Here is a 21,575-nt window from a genome sequence, read left to right as displayed (position 1 = left end):
TTTTGCTGTTGCTGTGGGGGGAATAATGCTCCCCGTTTTCATTATTCCCCTTGGTATGGTCTAGATCTGGAGTCTCGTGCAATGCACCACTGGTGGTGCAAAGGACCGGTCCACAAACTAGGGGAAGCTGGTGCAATGCGCGGGGGGTGCTATGGTCTGGTCTGTATACTGGGGGTGGAGCTGGTGCAATGCACTTGGGGTGCAACAGTCTGGTCTGTACACTGGGGGCGCTGGTGCAATGCACGGGGGGAGCAATGGTCCGGTCCGTACACTGAGCGGATGCTGGTGCAATGGTCCGGTCACTACACTGGGGGCTGGGCTGGTGTAATGCACGGCAGTGCAATGGACGAGTCTGTAAACTAGGGGGAGCTAGTGCCTGGGTCCCAAGTGCCCACAGTGGGGGGTGCCACATTCCAGGGGCCTGTGATGCGCTGCCAGGGTGGGAGGCGGGCGCCTGCTTGGGGCCCAATGCACCACGAGCGAGCTGGCTGGGCAGCAAGGGATCCTGTGCCCTGGTCTGCCATGCCCTAGGCAGGAGCTGGGGTGACCCTCACCCTGGTACAGTGCTTCTCTATCCTGGGGAATTTCCCAAAACCTGGGAATGTGTGAGTAAAATGTTTTGAATGAAAATTCCCCAAGTTGAAACATTTTACTCACACATTCCCAAGCTCTGGGAAATTTCCCAGGATAGAGAAGCACTGTAAAAACTGTATCTGAAATTTTTCACTAGATTTGGGAATCTTTAGCACTAGGCTGGGAAAAGTTGGCATCGCTATATAGCAGCACTGCCCAGCCCGGTGCTCTCCAGAACGTCCCTGTCCGGAGCAGTCTGGCCCTTGGCCCAGGAGAGTTGTGGGGAACCCGGCGGTGCCTGGGACAGGGGGCGTGGCTGTGCCGTGCCCTGGCTGCCAGATGCAAACGTGGCCTGGCTCCAGACCAACGGAGAACATGCCTGCCATACGGGCGACAAGGGCGTTGCCACTGGGGAGCCAGTGTATGCTGGCAGCAGCCGTGAGCTGGGCCTGGGGCCTCTGGCATGTCCATTTGCCATGGAGCAGCTGGCCAGAGTCCTGGCTTTCAGCCCCTCTAACTACTATGCCCCAGTCCCCTCCCAGAGCTGGGGAGAGAACCCAGGAGTCCTGGCTCCCAGCCCTGCCCCCTGCTCTAACCACTAGACCCCACTCCCCTCCCAGAGCCAGGGAGAGAGCCCAGGAGTTCTGGCTCTCAGCCCCGTCCCCTTGCTCTAAACACTAGACTCTGCTCCCCTCCTAGAGCAGGGGAATCACTGGCTCTGTGGCCGGTCCAGTCGCTCTCCAGTGTTTGATCAGCGGCTCCTGAAGGCCAAGGGTTGGCCTGAGCGAGCTGCGGGATCCCAGCCGGTCCGGTCCACGGAGCTGGTGGGGCGGAAAGGGAAGGAAGCGGGTAGTGCAGACAAGTGTCTGGAATAAAGAGGCTGGGAGTGAGGGGGGGTCGGATGGAATAAAGAACAAGGGGGAGGAAAGTTTAATCTCTTGCCACCTAAATTTCCCAAGGTCGGATGTGGTTAAAGCAGAAGCTGGGAGCCAGCACTCCTGGGTTCTCTCCCCGGCTCTGGGAGGGGAGTGGGGTCTGATGGTTAGAGCAGGGGGGGGCTGGGAGCCAAGATTCCTGGGTTCTCTCCTTGGCTCTGGGAGGGGAGTGGGGGCTGGTGGTTAGAGCAGGAGGGGCTGGGAGCCAGGATTCCTGGGTTCTCTCCCCGGCTCTGGGAGGGGAGCGGGGGCTGGTTGTTAGAGCAGGGGGCGCTGGGAGCCAGGACTCCTGGGTTCTCTCCCCGGCTCTGGGAGGGGAGTGGGGTCTGGTGGTTAGAGCAGGGGTGGAGGGGCTAGGAGCCAGGACTCCTGGGTTCTTTCCCTGCTTTGGGAGAGGAGTGGGATCTGTGAGGGGGGGAGCCAGGACTCCTGGGTTCTGTCCCTGCTGTGCCACCGAACTTCATACGCAACCTTCAGCGAGTCACTTCCCCTCGCAGGGCCTGGGTTCCCCCCGGCAGCGTCTCTCTTGGGAGGGTGGCGAGGCAGCGGTCGTGTGTCTGACAGTGACTCTCATGCTGGGGGCTGCGGCCCCTGCGGAGCGGCCTGAGAACAGGGGTTTGGGGTGGAGGGAAATGCCAGAGCTGCCCTCCCCCCACTCTCCCCCCGGCTCCAGCTCTGCGCCTGCTGTTCTGCAGGTGGGCGATGGAGCAGCCCGTGTGCCTCGTCGCCAACCCGGCCGACGGGGAGCTGCAGGTGATGGAGGAGGCGCTGGAGGCCCTGCGCGATGTGGATCAGCCTGTGGTGGTGGTGGCCGTGGCTGGGCTGTATCGCACCGGCAAGTCCTACCTCCTGAACCAGCTGGCCGGCAGGAGAACGGGTGAGACCTTCTGCTTCACCTCCCCCCTGGGCTGGCCAGGAAATCCCCCTGCTCCCAGCGGCTCATGTGAGTCTGTTATCGAGCCACGGGAACGTGGGGCTGGAAGGGACCTCGTGGGCTCATCACGTGCAGCCCCCAGCGCGGAGGCAGGGCCAGGAACCGAGAACGGCCGGCACAGGGGTCTGTCCAATCTCTGACCAATGTGTGCTGGCTAGTGGGCGACCATCCACATAGCTAACCCTGTGCACAGCCGCTGTCTGTCTGTCCGTCTGTCTGTCTGCCTATCCCCAGACCCCACATCCATCTATCTATCTATCCCCATCCACCACCATCTATCTATCTATCTATCCCCACACACCCCTCCTTCTATCCATCTATTCCCATCCCATCTATCTATCAATCCCCCACACCCTCTATCCTCATACACCCGCTCCCTCTATCTATCTATCTATCTCCAGACACCCCCCCATCCCAGACACTGCCTCTGTCAGAGAACTGTCCATGGTGCCAACCCACATCCCAGGGCCAGGGGACGAGGCGGGTCTGGCAGCTCCAATCCCTGAATGCCTCAGTCAGGTGGAAACTGAAAGCAGCCGGATCCTTTCGCAGCCCGGGGCTGATTCCAGGATACCCGGTGGGGCAGGAGGGGTGGGGAGGGGGGGGTTGCTTTTCTCTGCACTGGGGCCCGGGACACTTGCAGGTTGAACTTGTGTCCGTGGTGGAGTCTCTTGGAGTCTGTAACCCCTGATTCAGGGCTGGCAGCAACTCGGCCCGAGGTCAGGGCTGGTACAGGGGGCTGGGCTGGGGGCTGCGCCGCGCAGGGGGTTGGACTGGATCACATGTCCCTGAGTGTGGAGCAGTTAAGCCGGCTCCAGCCTCCACTTTCAGTTTCCAGCTGACTCATCCCGTTTTCTGGACCAGGTGTGGAAAAGTGCAGCTCCGAGCCAGCCGGACAGACACACTGCGCGGGAGGGACCCCAAGCGGACACCGCGCCGGCCGAGCACCCTCGCCCCAGGGCAGGTGGGTCCCGGCTGCTCCCCTGCCCCCCGGGGCTCGGATCGACTCGGGTCAGAGCACAGGGCTGCCACGGGCAGAGGGCCACCCCCCTGAACACCATGGCCCCATACACCCCGTGACCCCTGGCCCTCATGGCCCCATACACCCCGTGACCCCTGGCCCTCATGGCCCCATACACCCCGTGACCCCTGGCCCTCACGGCCCCATACACCCCGTGACCCCTGCGCTCACAGCCCCATAGACCCAGTGACCCCTGGCCCTCGCGGCCCCATAGACCCAGTGACCCCTGCGCTCATGGCCCCATACACCCTGTGACCCCTGCACTCACAGCCCCATAGACCCAGTGACCCCTGCGCTCACGGCTCCATACACCCTGTGACCCCTGGACCCCACAGATGCCAGGCCTTGAGAGCCCCATAGATCCGGTGCCAGGTAGGGGCTCTGTGGGGCTGCCCAGCCCTGGGTGTGAAGCAGTTAAGACGGCTCCAGCCTCCACTTTCAGTTTCCACCTGATTTGTCCCCTGTTTTCTGGACCAGGTGTGGGAGAAGCGCAGTTCTGAGCCAGCCAGGTGGACACACAGCACAGGAGGGAAACCAAGCGAACACCAAGCCGGCCGGGCGCCCTGACCCTGGGCAGGTGGGTCCCAGGTGCTCCCCTCTCCCCCCGCCTCGGGCTCGGAGTGACTGGGGTTAGGGCGCAGGGCATCCCCTGGGTATGGAGCCGAGAGCGAGGGGAACGGCTGCTAACGGGGGGCAGCACCGGGGAAGGAGTGGAGAGCAGGGTCTGCCACGGCCCTAAGACCTCAACCCTAATCCCTGACACTCACCTAGCCCCCTTTCCCGTACCCCCACCCCATAACTCTATCCCCCACTCCACAGCCCTAGCCCCATAACTACCCCCACCCCATAACTCTATCCCCCACCCCATAGCCCTAGCCCCATAACTACCCCCTAACTACCCCACCCCATAGCCCTAACCCATAACTCTACCCCTCACCCTATAGCCCTCCCCCCTAACTACCCCATCCCATAGCCCTAACCCCATAACTACCCTACCCCATAGCTCTAACCCCATAACTCTAACCCCACCCCATAGCTCTAACCCCATAACTCTACGGGATGATAAGGGATAGCTAACAGACCAAAGCAGAGCAACAGGAATGATGAAAGGTCTTGAGAACATGACCTGTGAAGGAAGGCTGAAGGAATTGGGTTTGTTTAGTTTGGAAAAGAGAAGACTGAGAGGGGACATGATAGCAGTTTTCAGGTATCTAAAAGGGTGTCATCAGGAGGAGGGAGAAAACTTGTTCACCTTAGCCTCCAATGATAGAACAAGAAGCAATGGGCTTAAACTGCAGCAAGGGAGATTTAGGTTGGACATTAGGAAAAAGTTCCTAACTGTCAGGGTAGTTAAACACTGGAATAGATTGCCTAGGGAAGTTGTGGTATCTCCATCTCTGGAGATATTTAAGAGCAGGTGAGATAAATGTCTATCCAGGATGGTCTAGTCCAGGGGTAGTCAACTTATGGCATGCGTGCCCAAGGCGGCACACAAGCTGATTTTCAGTGGCACTCTCACTGCCCGGGTCCTGGCCCCCAGTGCAAGGGGCTCTGCATTTTAATTTAATATTAAATGAAGCTCCTTAAACATTTTAAAAACCTTATTTACTTTACATGCAACAATACTTTAGTTAATATATTATAGACTTATAGATAGAGATCTTCTAAAAACGTTAACATGTATGACTGGCACGTGAAACCTGACATTAGAGTGAATAAATGAAGACTTGGCACACCACTTCTGAAAAGTTACTGACCCCTGGTCTAGACAATATTTGGTCCTGCCATGAGGGCAGGGGACTGGACTCAGTGACTCTCGAGGTCCCTTCCAGTCCTGGAGTCTATGAATCTACCTAGCAAATAGACAAAACCGCAAACTAAGTTTAAGATACTAGAAAGACAGGATATGAACTAGCAGATTCTCACCCTGCTGGACGGTACAGGTGGGCGGCAGATTCATAAGGGGAAAGCTGCCCCCAGGTGTTCCATACACAGGGCTAGAAATCCCTTAGCCTGGGTCCAGCACCTCCTCTCAGTCAGTCTTTGTTCTTCGGCTCTTTGTTCAGGGGTCTGTTTGGGTGGGGCGTGAAGAACCCCAGATGACATCACTCCCCTGCCTTACACAGCGTTAGCATCTGGCAGGAACCTTTGTTCCCAAGCTTGGTTCCCAGACTGGGTTGTGGGGAAATACCGACACCCCAAGATGGAGGCTGGAGTCATGTGGTCTCATGACATGTCCCTGTAGAGTCATAGCAGCGTCACTCACAGGCTGTGGGGGGGGGTCTCAGGAAGGCCCCCCAGGTTGGGGAAAAGCTTCTCCTAAGGGCCAGTGTCTTTTCCTAATGGCCCTGAATAGGCTCTTCCCCACCCGCTATGTAGACGGAAAACATCTTGCCCAGTGGGCATTCTCCGGGTGTGACTACCGTTGATGTACAGATACACGGTCAATATTTATACCTTCAGATACCAAAATGTTACACGCACACACCTAGGAGAATCCTATTCGGCAAACACCACTTGTCCAATGACCCCTCACATGACTTGTGGAAAATGCATCAGGATTATGCCATAACCCTGTCGTCATCGTATCACGGTGAAAACACGGCGTGCAGTGTCCCAGGGTCACCGACGATTTTCGGCTGGAAGAAAAGCAGAGGGGAACCGGTGGCAGCGTTTCGTTTTGAAAGGCCGGTTTGTGTCCACACGGAGCTGGGTTGTGTTAAAACCACAGGGCCAGAAAGGGTGAAAATCTGCCTAGAAATGCCCTGGAAAAGGGAGCAGGGGCAGTTTGGGGTCGAATGGTTCATTTGGGACCGAAGTTCGCTAATGTGGTGAGATTCTTCTAAAAAACAAAATGTGCAAAGGTTAAACATTCTGTTCAACCCCCAAGCGGATTTGTTTTGCTTTGACAAGACCACCAGACACGTTCCCCTCTCGGGTGGAGTCAAAACAGTTTCCCCCCTGCCCCGGATTTTCTGGTCACTGAATGGAAAAAAATCAACCTCAGCTCAGCCCGCAGCTTCCGGGCAGCCGAAGAGAGCTCGGAGACAGGGTGTAATCAAGGCAAGAGGCCTCTGCGTGCCCCATGGCTCCATCCTGTGGGCTCTGGCTGCCCTGTCTATGGTCCTTCTAGGGGCCCCATCGCCGCAGCCTCATGTATTGACCCTCACCCCCCAGGGGCAGGGCAGTGCCGTTATCCCCATTGCACAGATGGGGAAACTGAAGCACAGAGGAGCTGAGACCGGGGACAGTCAGGCCTTGCAATGCTGAGTGCAGCAACGCCAAAACACCTTCCAAAACATGGCCCAAGAGTCGGGGAGTCTTGCTCTAACCACTGGACCGTCCTGCCTGTCCAGCAGCAGCCCCAGCAGGTGTGATTCAAGGGGCACCGGCTGGGGTCTGCAGTGATGCCCAGGAGCGCCAGGGCTTGTCTGCCCCAGGGTGAGCTGCTGTGGGCGACGCTGGGGTCCGTACACTGCATGCGGGTGGGTGGAAGGGTCTCCCGCAGTTTGGGGGGCTTGACTCTGTGTCTCATTCCCCTCCCATGTCTCACCCCCCCGCGCTGACCCTCCCCGCTCTGTGTCCCGCAGGCCACCCCCCCAGCGCGATGGAGATCCCCATGCCGGCCCCCATCTGCCTGATGGAGAACAGCCCGGTGGGGGAGCTGCGGGTGCAGCAGGAGGCGCTGCGGGTGCTGGCGGAGATCTCCCAGCCCGTGGTGGTGGTGGCCATTGCCGGGCTGTACCGCACCGGCAAGTCCTACCTCATGAACCAACTGGCCAGCAAGAGAACGGGTGAGAGACGTGAGCCCGGCCCCTGGGAGCCAGGACTCCTGGGTTCTCTCCCTGGCGCTGGGAGGGGAGTGAGGTCTAGTGGGTGAGAGGAGGGGGGAGGGGCTGGGAGCCAGGACTCCTGGGTTCTCCCCCTGGCGCTGGGAGGGGAGTCAGGTCTAGTGGGTGAGAGGAGGGGGGAGGGGCTGGGAGCCAGGACTCCTGGGTTCTCTCCCTGGCGCTGGGAGGGGAGTGAGGTCTAGTGGGTGAGAGGAGGGGGGAGGGGCTGGGAGCCAGGACTCCTGGGTTCTCCCCCTGGCGCTGGGAGGGGAGTAGGGTCTAGTGGTTGAGGGGGGTAGGACTCCTGGGTTCTCTCCCCGACTTTGGGAGGGGAGTAGGGTGTGATGGTTAGAGCAGGGGAAGCTAGGAGCCAGGACTCCTGGGTCCCCTCACTCTGCGTCTGTCCCAGCCCCGTCCCTCTCTCCCCAGGGTTCTCGCTGGGCTCCACCATCCAGTCCCACACCAAGGGCATCTGGATGTGGTGCCTGCCCCACCCCCATCCCCGCCGGGCCGGCCACACCCTGGTGCTGCTGGACACCGAGGGGCTGGGCGACGTGGAGAAGGTGAGTGGGGGTGGGGTGGGGGCAGCGTATGAGAATCAGCCAATCTGCAGAGCAGGATGGAATGTCCCTCAGGATGGAGCAACCCTTGCTGTTCCCAGGGACTTCTGGGACTTGTAGTTCCCAGGGGATGCTGGACATTGTAGTTCAGGGCAAGGCATGCTGGGAAAGGGGATGGAGTATTTAAGGGGCTCCCCCGGCTAAGGAACAGACTCAGCGAGCCCCGTGTAGGGGAAGGAGGGGCTGTCTGATGTGGGGTGATGCCCTCTGAAGGGGGCAGTGCCAATGCTGGGAGGGCTGGGGATGCGGTGGCGGGGCTGGGAAGGGAGGCTCAGGGGTGTGGCTGGAAACGTTTGTCCTGCCCGGGGAGAACTGTTGAGATATCGAAAATGTTTCCCATCCCGAATCATGATGAAAAGTCAAACTGGGGGGAAAGTGCCAGGGCCTGAAAATCAGAAACGTGCCCTGGGTCCAGGTCACACAAAAAACTTCGGTCATTTTCAACTATTTCATTCTGATTTTCCACCTTTTTATTTTCTTTCTTAACTGGGTCTAAATTTACCAAAACGTTGGCAATGAGACATCTTGAAAAACAGCAAGTTTCCGGTTACACAAACGGCCAGTTGGTTTATTTCCACAATTCTGAAACTTTTTCCCTAATAATTTTTCAAGTCAGGAAATTCACCTTAACCGATCCTGTTTCACCAGTGATTTTGGTATCAGCAATTCAATGTTCTTCAGCGACAATTTCATGACCCACTCTAGTGGTGGAGGGCAGGCCTGGGAATTGGGGGAGCCAGCTTCAAATCCCTGCTCCACAGACCCCTGTGGGACCTTGGACTCAGTTTCCCCACCCCGCCTGCCAGAGGGAGTGTGACGATAAATACATTCACTCTGAGGAGGGGCTCAGACGCTGCCGATAAGATGGATCTTTTGAGAAGGATCCCGCAGCCTTGACCATATGTCGGCATCGCTTAGCTGTAGGTGGAGGGAAGAGCCGGCATCGCCAGCCACCAGGGATCAAATAAAAGTTGAGACCAGAAAAATGCATGAGAGCAACTGGACCCCATGAGGCAGGGGTGGGCAGGGGGTTGTTGCCTTCCCAAAGTTTAAATGGAGCCATGTGGGTTAGAAACTTACTTCAGTAAAATAAGGGCAGTGGGAGCTCCCGTCCCATCCCGTGCCTCCAGGAGCTGGGGATTTAAAAGGATGGGGGAAGGGAATACACCAACCCCAAATAGTGACTCTGCTGGCTCCAAGCGGGGAAATTCATTGTGGCCTGGACCGGGACTCCAGAGAGCTGGGGGCTGTTCTACTGACCATCCCTCCCCCATGCCTCAGTTTCCCCACCTGTGCTATGGGGCCGGCAATCCCGCCATGCTCTGTGAGCTCTGCAGCTGGGACGTGCTTGGGACGGTGACGGTGGGTGTCGTTCCAGGGCGACGGGAAGAACGACACGTGGATCTTTGCGCTGGCCATGCTGCTCAGCAGCATCCTGGTCTATAACAGCATGGGCACCATCAACCAGCTGGCCATGGACCAGCTGCAGTATCAGGGCCTGGGGGCTGGGGCTGGGGGATCAGGTCTGGGGGCTTGGGGTTCCCCATCTCCCCAGAGAAGGGTCCCACAGTTCCATCCAAATACATCACCCCCAGCAAAATTGTGACCCACGGCGCAGGGTGTGCACCATGGCCCCCTCTAGTGGCCGCTCTGCATGGCGGGTAACAACCCACTACTACCACCAGCAGGCAGAGTCACTGCTTCAGCTCCAGTGCTGCAGGGGGCTGCTCTGGACCCTGGAAGTGTTGGGTTCGATCCCTGTTTCTGAGGGTTGTAATGGAATATCCTCCCCATCCCCCAGTCTCTTCTGAGCCCCCGTTGCAGGTGGGTTGAGGGGTCCTAAGGGATCGGGACCCCCGTGCGGGGGGCACCACATCTCTGGTTCCTTAGCCCGGCCCCCAGCTACGTGGCGGAGCTGACGGAGCGCGTCAAGGTGAAGGCGGCCGGCAGGAGGGGGAGGATTCAGCCGAGTTCGTGCGGTTCTTCCCGGCCTTCGTGTGGGTCGTGCGGGATTTCACGCTGCAGCTGGAGCTGGACGGGCGGGAGATCACCGAGGACGAGTACCTGGAGAATGGCCTGAAACTAAAGCCGGGTAGGGGAGCGGTGCCGGCCCCCGTGCAGCTCTAAGGGGCACTGGGATGCAGGGTGTGTGTGTGTGTGGGCTCTCCCCTGGCTGTCAGGGCTGGCCCCAGGGTGGCACTAGGAGGTGCTGTGCTTGCAGAGGGGATGACTTTTGCTCGAGACACAGACCCCAGCTGTTGACACCTCGCGGGGGTTACCAGTTCCTGGGAGTTTGGGTGTTTGCTGTCCCGGACACGTTCCAGCTTGGACGGTTCCCTGGCTCCCCTCAATCCCCTGTGGATATTGGGGTCTCTTCCCCCAGGGGAATCTGTCCAACAGCTGTTGTGCTGCCCCCCAGAAGCAGCTGCATGTTGGCACAGGGCTGCTGCCCAGCTCCCGTCTCCTCCCCAGGCAGCAGCCAGCGAGCCCAGCTCTACAACCTGCCCCGCGAGTGCATCCGCCAGTTCTTCCCGGGCCGGAAATGCTTTGTCTTCGTCCAGCCGGCCAGCAGGAGGGACCTGCCCTGGCTGGAAGAGCTGCAGGAGGCCGAGCTGGAGCCTGAGTTTCGGGAGCAGGTGGCCCGGTTCTGCCACCACGTCTGGGAGACGTCGAAGCCCAAGACCATCCCAGGCGGCCACGTGGTGACTGGGGCCAGTGAGTGTCGGTAGCCCTTGGGCTGGTGGGCACTGGGGCAAATGGGGCTCGTGGGGTGCTGCGCGGGTGAACCGAGCTGGGAGGGGGTCCCATGTAGCCGGCGCTGGTGGGGCCAACACTGGAGCCTGTGCCCAGCTCTGGAGTGCACGGTTAGAAGGGCCACTGGAAATTGTCAAGGGGTGGAACAGAGCCGCAGAAACGACCCACACGGGGAGAACAGGCCAGGTGGGGGGAGCCCAAGAGAGCAGATCTGGTCAGTGGATCCCAGCAGAGATGGGGAGAGGCCTGGATAGCAGGGTGGGCGCGTTTCCCTGGGGAGGGACGCCTGGGTCCCAAGGGGCTGTTTGGGCTGCAGAGAACTGCAGAGCAGGGCCCTGTGGCGGGGTAGGGATGGCGAAGCCAGGTGCGTCCCAACAAGAGATGAGGCACCAATTGTTCAGAGGAGCGGGGGGCATTTGGGAAGGGGGCATGTCCCAGGCTTGGCGTCTGTCCTGCAGGCGGAGGGCAGTTCAAGGAGTGCAGGGACAGGCAGGGAGCAGCCAGGGTCCTGGAAGGTGTGGAGAGGGGCTGGGTACCCTGGTGCTGACCGTGTCCCCCTCCGACAGTGCTGGGGAACCTGGCACTAACCCTGCCCCTCCGGCCCTGCCGGGCCCCCTGGTGCTGACCCTGTCCCCCTCCGGAGGTGCTGGGGAACCTGGCCCTGACCCTGCCCCCCTCCAGCCGTGCTGGCCCCTCTGGCGCTGATTCTGTCCCTCCAGCCGCACTGGGGAACCTGGCGCTGACCCTGCCCCCCTCCAGCCACTCTGGGCTCCCTAGTATCAGAGGGGTAGCCGTGTTAGTCTGGATCTGTAAAAGCAGCAAAGAATCCTGTGGCACCTTATAGACTAACAGACGTTTTGGAGCATGAGCTTTCGTGGGTGAATACCACTTCCTCAGATGCATGTAGTGGTAACTTCCAGGGGCAGGTATATATATACTAGCAAGCAAGCTAGAGATAACGAGGTCAGTTCAATCAGGGAGGATGAGGCCCTGTTCTAGCAGTTGAGGTGTGAAAACCAAGAGAGGAGAAACTGGTTCTGTAGTTGGCAAGCCATTCACAGTCTTTGTTCAATCCTGAGCTGATGGTGTCAAATTTGCAGATGAACTGAAGCTCAGCAGTTTCTCTTTGAAGTCTGGTCCTGAAGTTTTTTTGCTGCAGGATGGCCACCTTAAGGTCTGCAATAGTGTGGCCAGGGAGGTTGAAGTGTTCTCCTACAGGTTTTTGTATATTGCCATTCCTAATGTCTGATTTGTGTCCATTTATCCTTTTCCGTAGAGACTGTCCAGTTTGGCCAATGTACATAGCAGAGGGGCATTGCTGGCATGTGATGGCGTATATTACATTGGTGGACGTGCAGGTGAATGAACCAGTGATGGTGTGGCTGATCTGGTTAGGTCCTGTGATGGTGTCGCTGGTGTAGATTTGTGGGCAGAGTTGGCATCGAGGTTTGTTGCATGGATTGGTTCCTGAGCTAGAGTTATTATGGTGCGGTGTGCAGTTACTGGTGAGAATATGTTTCAGGTTGGCAGGTTGTCTGTGGGCAAGGACTGGCCTGCCACCCAAGGCCTGTGAAAGTGTGGGATCATTGTCCAGGATGGGTTGTAGATCCTTGATGATGCGTTGGAGGGGTTTTAGCTGGGGGCTGTATGTGATGGCCAGTGGAGTCCTGTTGGTTTCTTTCTTGGGTTTGTCTTGCAGTAGGAGGCTTCTGGGTACACGTCTGGCTCTGTTGATCTGTTTCCTTATTTCCTCGTGCGGGTATTGTAGTTTTAAGAATGCTTGGTGGAGATTTTGTAGGTGTTGGTCTCTGTCTGAGGGGTTAGAGCAGATGCGGTTGTACCTCAGTGCTTGGCTGTAGACAATGGATCGTGTGATGTGTCCGGGATGGAAGCTGGAGGCATGAAGGTAGGCATAGCGGTCGGTAGGTTTTCGATATAGGGTGGTGTTAATGTGACCATCACTTATTTGCACCGTGGTGTCAAGGAAGTGGACCTCCCGTGTAGATTGGTCCAGGCTGAGGTTGATGGTGGGGTGGAAGCTGTTGAAATCATGGTGGAATTTTTCCAGAGTCTCCTTCCCACGGGTCCAGATGATGAAGATGTCATCAAGGTAGCGTAGGTAGAGAAGGGGCGTGAGTGGACGAGAGCTGAGGAAGCGTTGTTCCAGGTCGGCCATAAAGATATTGGCATATTGTGGGGCCATGCGGGTGCCCATAGCGGTGCCACTGATCTGGAGATATATATTGTCATCAAATTTGAAATAGTTGTGTGTGAGGATAAAGGCACAGAGCTCAGCAGCCAGTTGTGCTGTGGCATCGTCAGGGATAGTGTTCCTGACAGCTTGTATTCCATCTGTGTGTGGGATGTTTGTGTAGAGAGCCTCTACATCCATGGTGGCTAGGATGGTGTTTTCTGGGAGGTGACCAATGCATTGTAGTTTCCTCAGGAAATCAGTGGTGTCACGGAGATAGCTGGGAGTGCTGGTGGCATAGGGTCTGAGTAGAGAGTCCATATATCCAGACAGTCCTTCAGTGAGAGTGCCAATGCCCGAGATGATGGGGCGTCCAGGATTGCCGGGTTTGTGGATCTGGGCTCCCTGGCACTGACCCTGCCCCCCTCCGGCCGCGCTGGGCTCCCTGGCACTGACCCTGCCCCCCTCCGGCTGCACTGGGCCCCCTGCTCCCCTCCGGCCGTGCTGGCCCCTCTGGCGCTGATTCTGTCCCTCTGGCCGCACTGGGTCCCCTGGCGCTGACTCTATCCCTCCGGCCGCGCTGGGCCCCCTGCTCCCCTCCGGCCACGCTGGCCCCTCTGGCGCTGACCCTGTCCCTCCGGCAGTGCTGGGCCCCCTGGCACTGACCCTGTCCCTCCGGCAGTGCTGGGCCCCCTGGCGCTGACCCTGTCCCTCCGGCAGTGCTGGGGAACCTGGCGGTGACCTACGTGGATGCCATCCGCAGCGGGGCAGTGCCCTGCATGGAGAGCGCGGTGCTGGCCCTGGCGCAGATCGAGAACTCGGCGGCGGTGGGGGAGGCCGTGGCTGCCTACGAGGAGCAGCTGGGGCTGCGGGTGGTGCTGCCCACGGAGAGTGTGCAGGATCTGCTGGAGCTGCACGCCCAGTGCGAGCGGGAGGCGCTGCGGGCGTTCATGGTGCGCACCTTCAAGGACGACGACCACCGCTTCCAAGGGGAGCTCATGGTACGGCCCCTCGCATGGCCCCAGGGGTTATGGGGTAGCTGCCCCTCTGCAGGATAGGGGGGTGGGAGGGCTCGCCTGATCCCCTTCCCTGGGTACGTCCCAAGCCGGTCTCTGCTTAACTGGAGACCCAAGATGCCAGGCCAAGGGGACTCAGCCCAATCTCCAGCCCCGGGTGCATGTGGATTGGCTCACATCCCTGCCCCATTTGGGCCCTCTCCTGGCGCATTCCCTGCCCCGTCTGTAACCCCCCACCCTGGCTCATGCCTGCCCCATCTGTAACCCCCCACCCTGGCTCACGCCTGCCCTGTCTGTGCCCCACCTGGCAGCGCCGCCTGGAGGAGCAGAAGCAGGAACTCTGCGGGCGCAATGAGCTGGCGCTCTTGGACCGCTGCACGGCCGCCCTGCTGGAGCTGTCGGACGAGCTGGAGGACCGGATTGGTGAGGGGGTCTACTTGGTGCCTGCGGGCTACCAGCGCTTCCTGGATGACCAGTGGCATGTGGTGGAGAGATACTGGCAGGTGCCAGGGAAGGGGGTAAAGGTGGGAGAGGGCTGGAGCCTGGCTCTGTCTGTCTGTGCGTGTCCTCATTCTGCAGCATCAGGGGCAGCATCAGAATGCGTCTACCCCACCCACACAGCCCTCCCCGCTGCCAGCTTGCCCCGGGCCAGGTTCCCGCGGCCAATCCAGTCCTTGGCTGCTCTGCTGGGGCTGCTGGCGGGTGGCCAGTTAGCGCCCGTGTGATGAGTCCGTTTGTCCTGTTACAAAGCAGGTTCAGCCCCCAGCTCATCCGGAACCAGCGCCGAGGGTGTCGAGTGAGAATGAAATGCTGACTCTGGAGCTAGCGCCCCCAGAGGGGAAAGGCCCCATGCCCCCATTCCAACCCCCCCGAGCCAGCCAGTCCCCTGACCTGGGACTGGATCATGGGCAGCAACCCGTAGAGGGGAAGGATCCTGTCTCCCCGCCTGCCAAGCCAGCCAATTACCCTCCGGTGCTGTGATCCAGAATCCTGACCCAGATCCGGCCCCACAGGACAAACCCCCCTGACCCGGTGGCTCCCACTCTCCAACCCCAGGCCGAGGAGGTGCTGCAGGAGTTCCTCCAGCCCAAGCAGGCCGTGGCCCGGTCCATCCTGCAGACGGACGAGGCCCTGACGGAGAAGGAGAAGGAGATGGCAGGTACCCACCGGGGGGCATTGCACTGCTGGGGCAGGAGAGAGGGTGCCTGGGCTGCAGCCTGGCAGGCAGAGTCACTATGGCCCTCCCCATGCTGACCCAGTTCTCTCTCCCTGTCCCAGCCGAGCGAGCCCGGGCCGAGGCGGCCGAGCGGGAGCAGCAGGTCGTGCAGCAGAAGGAGGCTGAGCTGCAGCAGAAGCTGGAGGACCAGGAACGCAGCTACCAGGAGAACCTGCGGCAGCTGGAGTCGAAGCTGGAGGACGAGAGGAAGAAGCTACTGGAGGAGCAGGGCAAGATGCTGGATCAGAAACTCAAGGTACTGGAGGGGGGCGGTGGTGGGGCCGGGGCCGTGGGTGCTTGGCGCTGGGGGGAGAGGGACAGGATGGGCACAGCCTCACTCCCCCCCCTTTAGCAGATTTCCCCGTTACTTTGGGATATCCTCATTAGGGTTTCTCTTCTGGCTGGTTTCCTCCAGCCCCAGAACCAGATGAAAAAGCGTGCGTGCACGCACGCGCACGCACACACACACACACACACACACACACAGGGTCTGAGAGGACCGGGTCAATCAGCACTCTCTAGCTGACCCTGTATATGCCCTTGGACTCAGTAGTCTGGGTCAAGCCTCCTTTGTATGCCCCAGGTTCAGCACGTCCCTGTCCCCACTTTCACGTCACAATCATACTGGCAGTAACCCCCTTGATGAGCAAACCCCACAGGATTCTGGGTGCTGCAGGGATCTTTAGCGTAGGTAAGAGAAGCATTGCAGTAGAGTGAATGGGGGAAGCTAAAAACACCAGAGACTAAAGTTCAGAGAGAGAGAGAGGGAAGCAACCAGCTTAACCATATACGTTATTTTTTGAATAATAGTGATACCTGCACCAGGCGCCTAAACCAACATAATCAGTTTGTTAAAGGTTACAAAAGTGATATATAAAAAACTCTACGTGATCAAACAAACCCGGGTTAGAAAGTTATACCTGAAGTAGAAAGGAAAACAGAGAGCGAGAGCGCTGGGGTCTCACCACTCCCTGAAGCTTGAGCTGCTCGGGGTTCCCAGGTGATGGTGGTAGCTCAGGGTGCTGAGTGCTGGAGCCAGGCCGAGCCCCCCTGCACGATCAGTCAGCAGAAGATGAAATCCCAGTGGAACTGATGCAGAGTTTGGGGCCAGGCATCAGAGCACTTCCTGGAGTGTGAGTAGGAGTTTTTGGTTGGGAAAATACAATGGTTCAAGGGAGAACAATCCGTGTTTTTCTGAGTACAATGATGACTCCAGGGTTTTCTTTAGGCTGGACATGGGAGCTGCTGATTCCTGGCCGTGGGCGATGTTCCTTCCAGGGAGCTCACGGTGCAATTAGGCAGCGTCAGTATTTTGGATCCCAATAAAGGATTTCTGACTAGACCTGGTCTGATAACTGCTGAGCTGGGGGGGTGCTGGTGGGTTCATTGACATCTGGAGCAGAGATCCCCCATCATGCACTGCTTCCCTGCTGTTCTGCTCCCAGAGTTCAGTGTGGTTCCTGCCTTGGAGTCTCTGTTCTCCAGTCTGTAGCTAATGGAGATGCCTCCTTGTCCCATCTGTGATGCAGATGACACTCGGTGTTTCCTTAATCCTGTCCCCCTTGTCCCAGGGGTCTAGGTGTGTCTCCCACCCCCCGTCACTGCTCTCTGCAAGGCCTTTCTCTGATGGGTTTTGGTTCTAGCAGACGCTGAGGCGGGAGTGGGGTCCTTCATGAGTCAGACAGATGGGATACTGCACCCTGGTTCCCCAAGAACACAGAGCTGACTGGTATCACTGCCCGTGGGGCAGAGACTGTCCCATGGGGCGGGGATGGGGATCCCCCTCACACGTCATTGCCCCTCAGGAGCAGGAGGCCCTGCTGAGGGAGGGGTTCCAGGAGGAGGCTGGACGCTTGGATAGAGAGATCCGGCGCCTGCAGGAGCGGAGCGAGGAGATCCAGAAGCCGTCGTGGATCCAATCGGCGCTGGAAGTTCTGGCCGACGTGGCCCCCTTCGTGCTACCTGGCTTGGCTGGCAAGGCCGCCGGAGTCGTCAGCAGCTTCTTCCGGGGGATGGTCTGAGGGCGTCCCGCTCACCTCTGTACCCCAGCACCCTGTTCACCCGCGGAACCCCCCACCACAGGACGCTCCGCCAGCGAGCAGCTTAGGAACGTCCAGCAGAGCATTGTGTGGTTCTGACTGCAACGCCGGGGGCTCCCAACCCCCACGCTTCGTGGCCTGGGGTGGCCCCCCTGCTGGCAAGGTCAAGGAGGAATATCTCACCCCACAGGGCCCTGCAGGGAGGGTCACTATGGGAGACGTATTACCTCAAGATTCAGAGGACGTGTTAGAGAGGGATACCAGGATGGGTGGGGCTCATAGCCTGATCTGTGAGGCAGGACCCAGGTGAGGTGGCCACCAGACAACCACACCTGGAGCTAAGGCAGCCTTCTGCCCTGGGTACCTCCCCAGCCGTGGGCCGAAGGATGGGAGCTGTTGTGGGTGCAGGGTGCCTCTGCCTTTAAACTCTGCAATGAAACAAACCTCCCTCGCTCACATGTCTGCATGTTTTTGCTGCTCTCTGGTGACATGAATTGACCCCTGAAACTAAGAAACATACAGGACAGACGCCGGCTGCCCTGAATTTGGGCTGTCAAGGAAGGGTCAGTGTTGTGAGATTGGCTAGTGGTTGGTGGAGGGGGGCTGGGAGCCAGGACGCCTGGGTTCTCTCCCCAGTTCTGGGAGGGGAGTTGTGTCTAGTGGTTAGAGCAGGGGGGCTGGGAGCCAGGATAAGGCCTGTCAGGGCATAGAGTTCTCACCGGCTTATTAGTGAAATACCCAGGGAGGTCCTGGCAGCGCAAATGCTGGAGGACAGTTTAAGCAGCGGGATTGGCTGGCACCAGCGGGGGGGGCATCAGGAAATGCGCAAGAAGCCAAGCCCCTCGCTGTGTGGAATCCCGACCCGGTCAGGGCCCTGCGAGGTGGTGTGATCTTGCCGTCGCCAGCTGGCCAGGTGTTGTTTAGCCTGCTCCGTTCAAGGCTCCGAGACCTGCCCCATTTCCCACAATGACAGGGAAGAAGCACCAGGGCTGGGTGTTCCTGCTGAAATGATCGTCAGTGACACAGATAACGAAGCAATCATTAGGCCCCAGGGGTAACATGCCATTGCTATGAAAGACACAACTCACACTGGGGTCAGGCTCTCTGCAGACACAGGGAGCAAACCATGTGGATTCAGGTCACATTGGGAAGGTTTTATAGAAGCTCAGGGCTGGATTTTCACCAACACCGGAGCCCTGTTCAGCCTGGAAGTGGGGGAAAATATAACACGGGCCCCCTGTACTTCCTGAGCTGTGTAAAGGGACCCTCGCACCGGTGAGAATCCAGCCATGCTCCACCAGCCATTGTGGCTGCAAAGCAAACTTCCAGATGTGACCTCTGCTGGGCAGGGTTTTCTGCCTCAGTGTGCAGAGAGCCTGAGCTAAAAGCCCTGTGAGTGGTATGAACTGCCCCATTTCTAGTGACAGTCTGTTAACTCTGAACCCTAATGACCACACTATAACCTGTTTTGCTGATCATTCCAGCTATGGGTCAGCCCGGCAGTAACACTTGAGGTTGGAGCCATTCGTTGCTGGAGGGGGATGTGGGATAAACACTCCCTTCATGTGGGCCTCTGGGGCAAAGCGCTTTGGACACCAGCTGTTCACACACACCCTGCTCTTCCTGCTGGGCTCTCTGCTGCTCCCTCTCTTTAGCCCATGGTCATGGAGGAGCCCGTGTACCTGGTGGGAACCGGCGCTGATGGGGAACAGGACGTGTACAACCCGTGGAACAATGCGGTGACCGCCATGGCCTCCATCGAGAATGAGACAGCTCTCAGGGAGGCGCTGGCTCACTACACAGCCCACCAAGGGACCCTGTGATCAGCGGGTCCGACCTCCTGTACAGCACAGGGCATAGGATGTCCCTGAAGTGATTCCTGTTTGAACGAGAGCAGATCTCATAGAGAAACACCCCACATTCCCCAGCAGGTGACAGCATCGGCCTTGCGGGCAGGCAGCTCCTCTCGACCCGGTCGCTTGCTTTCTAACCCCGGGCTCTGGCGCAATGTCAGGAAGCCCCCACCAAAGCCTCGATTTTGCTCCTCCAAGAGGATGAGGCCGCAGAAAGGAGGAATCAGCCCCTGTGCTGCAGCTCAGCTTCCATCTCCCCACCCCTGACTCCGGCCCCTGCGATCCTCCATCTTCATGGGGGGACCATTTTGCCTGAGGTGGAATAAAGTCCCCCTGAGAAAGGAGGGGGCTCATTACCACATTGATTGGAGCTCATGAATAACCCAGCTCTTGGCCATGTCTGGTCCCAGGCGGAGGAGGCTCTGGAGCAGTTCCTGGCCAGTAAGAAGGCGGAGGCGGAGGCCGTGCTGAAGGCCGACAACCTGTTGACTGAGGCGGAGAAGCACATGGCCTGTGAGTCCCCACAAACAAGCCTCTGCTCCCTTTTCTTTGCAGCAGAACCAGTTTGTGAAATGTCGACCGGCTTTAAGCTGTTGGGGCCAAACGCCCATTGATCTCGCTGGGTGTGCCGGGCAGACCCGGCCCAGGCAGTTCGTACCGTGCTGCGTTAGCTCCCTGCAGAGCAGACGCCATCCGCACTCAGGGGCCGTCTACACTGGGACGGCAGCTGGGGGATAGACCCACGCCAGCTCTGAGGTAGCTGCACCAGCCCGCCTGACGCTCAGCAGAGCCAGGCCCTGCTGCTCCTGCTTCCCAGCACTTAGGGTCACTCTGACCCAGGCACAAACCTGTGGCCTTTAGAGGGTGTCGCACCTGAGGACAGCTGGGCTGAGCCAGTCCCTCAGCTTTGGAGACGTACAGCAGGAAGAACAGAAAGGTGAAGGCTGTGCCCTGAATTGCTAGACCAGCCGTGTATCGCAAACTATGTTAATATGACAATCTCTTGCCTTAAATCCTCGGGGGGGTTCCTGGGCCTGCTGGCACGTCAGGGGCCCCGTAAGGAAGTGTGCGACCTAAGTCAGCCTGCGGAGAGACAGCCCAGAGCAAGGTGGGGTGAGCTGGGCCTCGTGACCTTTGGGAGCAGCCTGCTTTGTCTCTCTCTGGTTTTGGTTCTTGTGTGTGATCGTCCTGGATTCTGAGTAATGAAGTCGTGTTACTCTGCAGCCTTCCAGCAAGAGGATTCGGTGGTTTTATCTAACATCTCTGCCTGCGTGGCATGAAGTATAACCTTGACAGAGTTCATTTCTGATGGACTGGCCCGTCCTGTTGATAGCTAATTATTACAATTCCCAGAGGAGAGGGCATGGCAGGGTTGGAATCTGCTCTGTGTGTTGTTCCCAAGCCCCAGTGAAATCAATCTTTTCCATCCTTTTTTCACTTTCCATGAGAAAACTCTGCAGTGCCGCGGTAGCCGTGTCAGTCGCAGGACGTTAGAGAGACGAGGTGGGGGAGGGAATCGCTTTCACTTGCCCAGCTACTGGCGGGAGAGAGACGAGCTTTCGGGCTGCACCAAGCTCTCCTGGAGGGCTGGGACATGGATTGCAAGCGTCCCAGCTCAATACAGGGGGGGCAGATTGTTCAGCATGAGGAGTTAACACCCATTTCCAGGGACCATTCCGGGTGACGGGGGTTGTGGACACCCCTCCAGTCGCAGGGAGAAAAGGGAGGCGGAAGCAGCTGGGCCGGGGCTTGTTAGTGGGTTATCGATCGTCTCTGACCTCTCAGGAAACCAGCACGACACGTTCAAGAGGCGAGCCCGGGGGCTAAATCCCTAATGCTGCTGGACACTGAAACCCAGGGGCTGTGCAGAGACCTGGGTCTGTGGCTGATTCTGGCCCATGTTAGCGGGTCGCCGCTCGGACGCGAAATGTTGTATCCGTGCAGAGCTCTTCCTGCACAGCCCCTGAGCAGGGCCCGGCCTGCAGAGCTCACAGCAGGGCGCCAGCGAGGGGCACGTTGTGGCCCTGCACAGCCACTCTCCAGCTCCCCTGGGCTGCCCAGCCCCTGAGGGGTCTCACTCGTCCTTCAGCCTCCGCCACTGAACCTCCGGGCTCCGGCCCTCCTGCTTCACACCACACGCTCGGCCCGGCATGTCGGAGCCAGGCCCCGGGAGAGACTCTAATTTTGGGGTCCCACTCCAGCAAGGGCGCAAGGCGGGGGAGCAGGGAAATGGGCTGTTTGCCCTTGAGTGGCTTCAGTAAAGCACTCAGGCAGCTGAGTTCGGTGTGTGGCGCCTCCTGCTGTCGTGTTGGATGATAACAGGGCCCGGTGAGGCTGGCTAATGGGAGAGGCCTGCCCAGCTGGAGGGTCAGAGCCCACAGCGATTCCACAGCTCCCAGGCTGCACCCCGGGGTGACAGCCCATCACACCCGCCTTCGGTCACGGCGAGGCCCCTTTCCCAGCGAGCCACTTCTCATCTCCTGAGCCATCTCCTGAGCTCGGCACCCTCCCCAAAGCCTGTCCTGATGGATCTGTTCTTTTCAAGGCCGTCCCGTGGCTGCTACACCCGGCTAGTCGCAACAGGGGGCAGCGG

The 21,575-nt window shown here is 58.9% G+C and overlaps 1 protein-coding gene across 1 annotated transcript; it reads left to right on the top strand.

Moving 5' to 3' along the window:
- The first annotated feature begins 17 nt into the window (after nt 1-17).
- LOC127038131 (guanylate-binding protein 1-like) lies at nt 18-17,585 on the top strand. The gene is given in 12 exon segments (XM_050930563.1): nt 18-159; nt 2,204-2,385; nt 7,723-7,856; nt 9,292-9,401; nt 9,816-9,853; nt 9,856-10,005; nt 10,386-10,628; nt 13,579-13,859; nt 14,186-14,398; nt 14,931-15,033; nt 15,153-15,346; nt 16,896-17,585. Coding segments are annotated over 12 exon segments (1,872 nt in total). The 5' UTR covers nt 18-151; the 3' UTR covers nt 17,112-17,585.
- The last annotated feature ends 3,990 nt before the right edge of the window (nt 17,586-21,575 follow it).

This window comes from Gopherus flavomarginatus, chromosome 20 (assembly GCF_025201925.1).
Source record: "Gopherus flavomarginatus isolate rGopFla2 chromosome 20, rGopFla2.mat.asm, whole genome shotgun sequence".
NCBI lineage: Eukaryota > Metazoa > Chordata > Testudines > Testudinidae > Gopherus > Gopherus flavomarginatus.
This window is presented reverse-complemented; position numbering and strand designations above follow the sequence as displayed.